General features: G+C 39.9%; 1 protein-coding gene across 4 annotated transcripts in view; it reads left to right on the forward strand.

Moving 5' to 3' along the window:
- The window catches only part of LOC107695354 (CREB-regulated transcription coactivator 3-like), a 62,593-nt gene that overhangs the window by 35,080 nt on the left and 19,540 nt on the right, over positions 1–7,973 (forward strand). For 3 of the 4 annotated variants that reach the window (XM_016495231.1, XM_016495232.1, XM_016495234.1), the window contains exon 5: positions 7,363–7,425. The exons of the other annotated variant lie outside the window; for it this stretch is intronic. In XM_016495231.1, the coding sequence (XP_016350717.1) occupies positions 7,363–7,425 (63 nt within the window). The remainder of the gene's footprint in view (positions 1–7,362; positions 7,426–7,973) is intronic. 4 annotated transcript variants of the gene reach the window in all.

Raw genomic sequence — 7,973 nt, forward strand, 5'->3', positions numbered from 1 at the left:
AGGATAGTCATATATAATTATGAAAATGTGTGAAAGGTAATTCGGATTGTAATTGTAACAATAGCCTGAATGTTTAAAAATGAATTTTAAAGATCTCAGGACCGTCTCCTCCTGAGGAGTCAGCTACAGAATCGTGTCACCAGCAATGCAGAGCATGCTCAGGAATGGCAGCAGGTTAGTGTGAGAGCATCTGCACACGCACAGTGAGGCCAAGACTTTTGGACACCGGCCTGTTGTCAAGAAGGGCAGCAAAGAAGTCACTTCTCTCCAAGAAAAACTTCAAGGATAGACTGAAATTCTGCAGAAAGTACAAGGATTGGACAGCAGAAGACTGGTGCAAAGTTATTTACTCTGAAGCTCCCTTCCGACTGTTTGGGACATCTGGAAAATCAATTGTTCGGTGAAGAAAAGGTGAACGCTACCATGAATCCTGTGTTGAGCCAACAGTGAAGCATCCTGAGACCATCCGTGTGTGGGAATGCTTTTCAACCAAGGGAGTGGGCCCTCTCATAATTCTGCCCAAAAACACTGCCATGAGTAAAGAATGGTATCAAAACGTCCTGCAAGAATGACTTCATCCAACAATCCATGATCAATTTGGTGCTGATCCGTGCATTTTCCAGCATGATGGAGCACCATGTCACAAAGCAAGAGTGATAAAGAAGTGGCTCGAAGATCATCACATTTAAATTTTGGATCCGTGGCCAGGCAACTCCCCGGATCTCAATCCCATAGAGAACCTGTGGTCAGCGAGTGGACAAGCAGAAGCCCACAAATTGTGATCAACTCCGACAACTAATAAGGCAAGAATGGATCGCCATCAGTCAGGATTTGGCCCAGAAGCTAATATCCAGCATGCCAGAGCGAATTGCAGAGGTTATGAAGAACAAGGGTCAACAACTGTAAATATTGACACATTATATTTTTTGCCAATAAAAGCCTTTAAAACTTATGATATGCTTATCATTGTTTTTCAGCATACCATAGAAACGTGGAAAAATAATCTACAAATACTGAAGTAATACTTTGCAAAACACAAAATTTATGTCACTGCCAAAACTTTTGGCCATGACTGTACTAACTTTGCATATCTAGGCTTTGCAATATTTGCTCACTCTTCTTTGCAGAACTTCTCAAGTTCAGTTCAATTTGATGGTGAGTTTTTTGGACTGCAGTCTACAAGTCATTCCACAGATTTTCAGTGGGGTTTAAGTCTGGCCTCTGACTAGGCCATGCAAGGACATTCACCTTTTTCTCCTCCGTTTTGCTGTGTACTTTGAGTCATTGTCATGTTGGAAGGTAAACCTTCTTCCCGTTGACTACTTTCTGGCAGAGGGCAGCAGATTTTCCTCAAGATTTCGATGGTATTTTGCCCTGTCCATTTTTCGTTCTATCCTGACGAGTGCTCCAGTCTCTGCTGCAGAGAAACACCCCATAACAGGATATTACCACCTCTATGCTTTACTGGAGGAATGCTGTTGTTTGGATGGTGAGCTGGATTGGATTTCTGCCAGATATATTGTTTGGTGTTAAGGCCAAATAATTACATTTTAGTCTCATCTGCCTCAGAATCTTCAAGGTGTGTTTTGGCAAAGCTCAGTCGTGACTTCGGACCAGTTTCCTCCTGGCTCTTTCATCCAGTTTGGTGCGACGTCCTGATCCAGGGAGGGTCTGTGTTGTACCAACTACCTTCCACTTCTTAAAGATGCAGTAGGAGATCTTGGAAAATGCTAACTTTAACCTGATAGCACTGAAAGCAAACGTCCCACCCTTCTTGCAAATCGCCGTCCAAAGCCACGCCTCCTGAACGCATGAATGTGCACAGACCAGACCACCAGAGACAACATTACTACAATACATTGTGTCATTCACCAGTGAGAAAACATTATAGTACAGTTAGTAACAGTACTACAATACCAAGGAAGGAAGGATGGTCAGGTTGTTGTTGTTTGCCTGCCATTCTCGGTCTGTCTGCACAGTGTACGTGAACACGCTGATGACATATCCTCTCTGCGCGAACAGGGTGCGCAGAGGTATGCAAATATATATGTTGACAGGCAGGTTGGAAAGCCTATCATAATGTCTGAACATTTTGATTGGACGAACATTTCTTGGTCCTATGCCTTCTACAGAATATATAAATACATTTAGAGCACTTAACTTAATGATTGCTATCGGGATGTGAAGAGACTTTCAACCAGCATAACAAAAATGTTTCCGAAGACAATCACCTATTGCAACTTTAAGTTGGGGGGATGCCACATTTAACACAGAGGGATAGATGGTCATTAAGTTGCACTGTTGTATAGCTTGGTGTTCATTGTTAACAGACAACCAAACATTGAAAATATGTCAGTTTCCTCCTGGCTCTTTCATCCAGTTTGGTGCGACGTCCTGATCCAGGGAGGGTCTGTGTTGTACCAACTACCTTCCACTTCTTAAAGATGCAGTAGGAGATCTTGGAAAATGCTAACTTTAACCTGATAGCACTGAAAGCAAACGTCCCACCCTCCCTGCAAATCGCCGTCCAAAGCCACGCCTCCTGAACGCATGAACGCACACAGACCAGATGATACACCTGCTTGAGTTTACGAGTCATTTTTAGGAGGGGGGTGATCCATTTTCCAACTCAGTGATTCTGTTTTTTTCTTCTTTTTTTTTCTTAGATGTTGGTGTTATATCTTTCACTTGGATGTTATAAGTTGCACTGAGTAAATACAGCTGGATAAAACAAAAACTGTATCCGTCTTCATTTCAGGCTGCAAAGCAACAAAATGTGATTATTTTAAAGGGGGTGATTATTTTCTATACAGTATATACTACTGATATATACTACTGTGCAAAAGTCTTAAGGTAATGATACACGGGGCAACTTTTTGAGCAATGTTGCTGTCAACAGGCAACCAGGTAAGACACAGGTCCCACGGTTGATCTAAAGTACCCAGATAGAAATTTGTTGCCCATTCTCAATGGGAAAGCCCAAGCAACATTGCAGAGCAACATTGCTCAAAAAAGTTGCCCCGTGTATCACCTTTGTGCCACTAATATTTTCACCCACCAAAAAAAAATGGTTTTAACTCAGTTATTTCTACCAAACATTCCATTAATTGTAATAATCCAGAGAGATTTGTATGCACAAGGAGTCTGAAAACAGCCAGTGCTCCACACAGAGATCTGATCTCACCATCATCCAGTCCGTCTGGAATTTCATGAAGAAACTGAGACAGACTAAATCCAGAAGAACTGTGGCAACATCTCCAAGACGCTTCAAGAATCCTACCTGCAAAGCTACCTGAAACTAAAACCTAAACTTTTCAAGGTACTGTAGTGAAGTGGGCAGGCGTTTGGGTGGCAGAGGATGATATTCCTGCTTTATTGGAGTCTCATCCTAATGTATGCCCTCGAGGAACTGTTTACAGCTCTCTCAACACATCTGTGATGCATTACCTACCGCAGCACACACTGGATAAGGGTTAATGAGCTGAAAAGGGTGTCAGCGCAGCTCATTAACCCTTTCCGTCCATTCACCACATAATTTGGTGCGACCAGTGCAGATTTCTGTTTAATCACACAATAACCTGGCATAGGGGTGGCGGATGTGTTTTGTGTTCAGTTCACAGAGCCTCACATCTACCACCAGAAAAGGAAATGTGAGTGGACTAAGGTAGTATGTTGCCAATAAAAAGATGTTGTTGGCATTGAAATGGTCAAGGGAAAGAGCGGCTGATACTGTAACGTTAATATAAAGTGTTTTGGAGATTTTTATCGTCCATTCCTTTTAACATTTTTCTTTGACTATTTTTTTACCACAACATATTCTCACGTCGATGTGTGACCCTTACAGTTAACATTAAAGGGGTCATATGATGCGATTTCAATTTTTCCTTTCTCTTTGGAGTGTTACAAGCTCTTGGTGCATAAAGAAGTACAATCTGAATGTCTGTGTTTTGCCAGTGCCCCAGAGCTCAGTTGCGTCCGTAGGGATGACAGTGCTACTATGATACTTTCAGGCTCTGCTCTCCCTGGGGTACAGCTGTCCCTCTGGTGTTTGGGTAAACAGGGCTGGTTCTGAATCCTTGGCAACATCCATATGTTTCCCTGTGGAGCTCAGCTGGACTGGGTCAGGAACATGGGTCAACGCTGTCCTCTTAGTCCCACGCTCTCCCATCCTGGATTTGAGCTGCTGCTGTTCCCAGACGAGACTTCCTCTGGGAGGTTTTCTAGAAAGGCATTCGTTCTCACTCAAGTGTGATTCAACATCGATAGGCTTTCATTGAAGAATCTCTCCGTTTTTGGTGGTCCGCCTGATGCCAGTTTAAAAACATCTGTTTTTCACATTGTCTCTGGCCGCAGGTCAGCTTTAAATAACAATCTGTTTATGAATCCTTTTCTAGCAGCTTGTACCAAGATTGCTTTGGTTAGGAGTCCACTCACTTCCTGATGCATTTCTGTTTATGCTATATACTGACTTTAAGCTCTTCTATACTCAAATCGTTATGTGTTTGAAGTACATACTGTATAAAATGTCCATCCATTTGGATTACACCGTTTTAAAGGGATAGTTCACCTGAATGTTGGTAACCAAACAGTTGCTGTTAGCCATTGACTACCATAGTACTTTTTATCCATACTATGGAAGTCAGTGGCTAACAGCGACTGTTTGGTTACCAACATTCTTCAAAATATTGTTTTATGTTCAACTGGAGAAAAAAGTTCATACAGGTTTGGAACATCATGAGGGTGAGTAAATGATGAAACAATTTTTGGGTGAACTAACCCTTTAACGTAAACAAACTAATAAACTGGGATGCCTATGTCATACATACATAAAACCGGTAAGATTTCTGTAATAGTTCTGAATGTGTTTTAAATGCACATTAACCAGGTGAATATATTTATCATCAATAAATCCAGTTTGTTTCAGTCTTATACATGTAAACTAAGTGAATGGAGAAGGCCGTAGCTCCAAACATTCGTCCAAAAAACATATATCAAATGTCTTTAGGTGTGTAGATCCAAGCAATTAAACAATCTAAGAATGAATAAAAAAACTGCACATTCAGAATCGTCCAAAAATCAACTTATTGGAGGCCAAATATAAATCAAAGTGCAGGAGTGCAGCAAAATGTTTTCGGGTTTAACCCTTGAATGAGCGCAGATGTATGTTCAGTGGCATATTGCACTGAGGAAGTGTAAAACCCAAAAATTTTTTGCTGCACTTCTGGACTATTTTGGAGGAGTCCAAAATGAGTCCTTTTTTCATTCTTGTATTGTTCCACAGCTAGCCATATTTTAACCATTTCATACTTTTTAACGGAATAAATTTAGTTTTTAATTGTTTAAACTATTTATGCTGATTCTAAGCAGTCGGAAGAAATGCATTTTGAAAATATGATTTTAAGCCTTAAAATCCAATTGTGCAAATAGTTAATAATCAACTAATAAACATTTATGAATAACTGACAATGCATCATGTTGAATTTATTATTGTAATTCAAAATGGACGGAAATTGTATATACAATTAAAATACACATATCTTAAATTTAGGTCTAAATGTTTTATTTTTTAAGAGTATTTTAAGTGTTTAATTTACAGATATCGCTGTAATTTACAGACATTCTAATTGACATACAGGCACTGACTTTAGTGCTCCATATTGCAAGCGTAGCTAAGCCCTAATACACTTCAAAGCAGGGGCAAAGACCAGTTTTACAGGGAAATGTGAAGGAAGGCCACTTTCTGTTGCTACAAGGAGTATCTTTTCCTGCACAGGCTGCAGTGTATTGGTAGAGCATTACATCACCCAAGTGTGGTGTGGTCTGGCGTACTGTAGCCTCTCCTTAGCAGTAGGGCAGGCTGCAGGAAATCTGTTTATTATTTCTTTTTATTGTCTTGGTGATAGGAATATGTTAACCTTCTTAGTGGGAACCAGCTTCTATGTTCTGGCAGACAGCAGCGTGCACATGCTACATCTGCTGGGCTGCTTGTGCATCTACATGGTGAATGTACGGTGGCCGAGAAGTGCAAAACAAATCACAATTCTGAAAACAAAATAATAAATTGCAAACGCAAATGCAAGTCTAAAAAACAAAATAACAATTCAGAAAGCACAACAAGTGATTTGTTTTGCACTTCTCGGTCACCGTATGAATGTCATTATGCACGCATGTCTTGTTTTGTGCTCTTTCACACACTTGCCATATGTTATTATTTGCCGTGAGTCATGGCACAGCTGAGTTATTATATCACAGATAGAAGTATTTTGTTAGCTTCATATCAGTTTAAAGGTTTGAGGTCGGGATGATTTTTCAATTTTTCAAATTTTTTTTTTTGTAAGTGGCATTTATTTGAACAAAAATACAGTAAAAACAGTATTTTAAAATGAAGGCAGATCTGAATTTTCAGTGTCACATGATCCTTCAGAAATCATTTTAATATGCTGATTTGGTGCTCAAGAAACTTTTATCCATGTTGAAAACAGTAATATTTTTGAGACATTTTTTCGTCTTGTTTTTTCGTTTTGAATAAGAAGATTAGTAACATTCTAAATGTCTTTACTGTTAATTTTTATCAATTTAAAAACTAAATAGAAATATTAACTACTTAACTAAAAACGTAGGGACAGAAAAAAAAAATGTTGAACGGTAGTTTATTTTATTTAGCCTAATTGGTTAATAGTTAACAGCACATTATGTGTGTTCCCTAGAAATCAAACCCATGACCTTGCTGTTGAAAGCACCACGCTTTACCATTTGAGCTACAGGACCAGGATTTCATAGAGCCTAGCATCTGTTTTGACTTGGGACAAAAAGAAACCACTTAGCAACCACCTACAACATCCTAGCAACCACATAGAAATGCCCAGGCGTTGTGAAAGCAAGTTCCACAGTCAAGTTCTGGTCGCATTTCTTTTAGAAATGGTCTCTGAATTGCGTGGCTGTCACAAAGATTAAGGTTTTTATTTGTGTTGATTGCTTTAGTGGCCAGTAAGATGTGTTTGTTTATTTGGTTGAGTCTATATCCTGATTGCCCAGTGTGGTTGCTCTGCTGCGGTGTTGCCTTCATGTTTCTTTTGGTTCATTAACCATTTAAGATATTATAGCACTTTTGTTTGCTCTCAGACGTTGCAGCTCCAATCTAATTGAAGCAGTAAATCAGTGCTGCACGCAGTACTAGACTAACCTGGGGGAATAGGCTCTGGTTTCTACAGCTCTGTTTATGTTTTCTTGAAGGTGTCACAGAGGAATTCTTTCTTCTGTCTTTGTCTCTCTGGCTTGCTCATGCTGCTGTACTAACCCCTGAGCCAGGGCTACAGGCTCAGTACAGTAGTAAATAACACGTGACTGTTTTCATTTCTGAAGGGAGCAACCGCCATGGACCGAAGAGAAACGCCCTGGATTTAGATTAATATCACAGCTTAACAGGTGACCTTTGACTTTCAAGTTTCTCACAGATCTCCTCTGGACCTGTCTCTTGTTTGTTCTTATTGTCATCCCTTGCAGATCTCCTTTTCTCAGCTCGTTATCCTTAGATTTGTTTAAAAATGTTTCTTGATCAAGTCTTTATACAGACAGAATGATTTCAAACGAATCACAGATGCTGTTTCTCTACTCAGCCAGCTATTCTACGTGAACTAATATTTCCCTGTGCCAAACTAATCCAAACCAGCGATCATTATTTCTACTAATCTGTTTTTTTCCCTTCACCACACTCATTATTGTGATGTAGAGTGACTTCACCCTTGAACTTTTGCTCTACAAATAGAGAATGTTTTTTTTTAACCACCTGAAAATGGTTGAAAGGTCAGACCTGATAAAGGATGTGTAGCAGAGAGAAGCACTGGAGTACAGTGAAGTGCTCTTGAGAGTACCGTCATGTGTAGTTGCTTAATGAAGGCAGTGAGTGAGGGCAAGGGGTCATGTTGGCATGGCTCACCTCAGCTGTTTTTTTTTTTTTTTTTTTGTGGCCCACC

Source organism: Sinocyclocheilus anshuiensis, unplaced genomic scaffold (assembly GCF_001515605.1).
Source record: "Sinocyclocheilus anshuiensis isolate Anshui unplaced genomic scaffold, SAMN03320099.WGS_v1.1 scaffold282, whole genome shotgun sequence".
In the NCBI taxonomy this organism is placed as follows: domain Eukaryota; kingdom Metazoa; phylum Chordata; class Actinopteri; order Cypriniformes; family Cyprinidae; genus Sinocyclocheilus; species Sinocyclocheilus anshuiensis.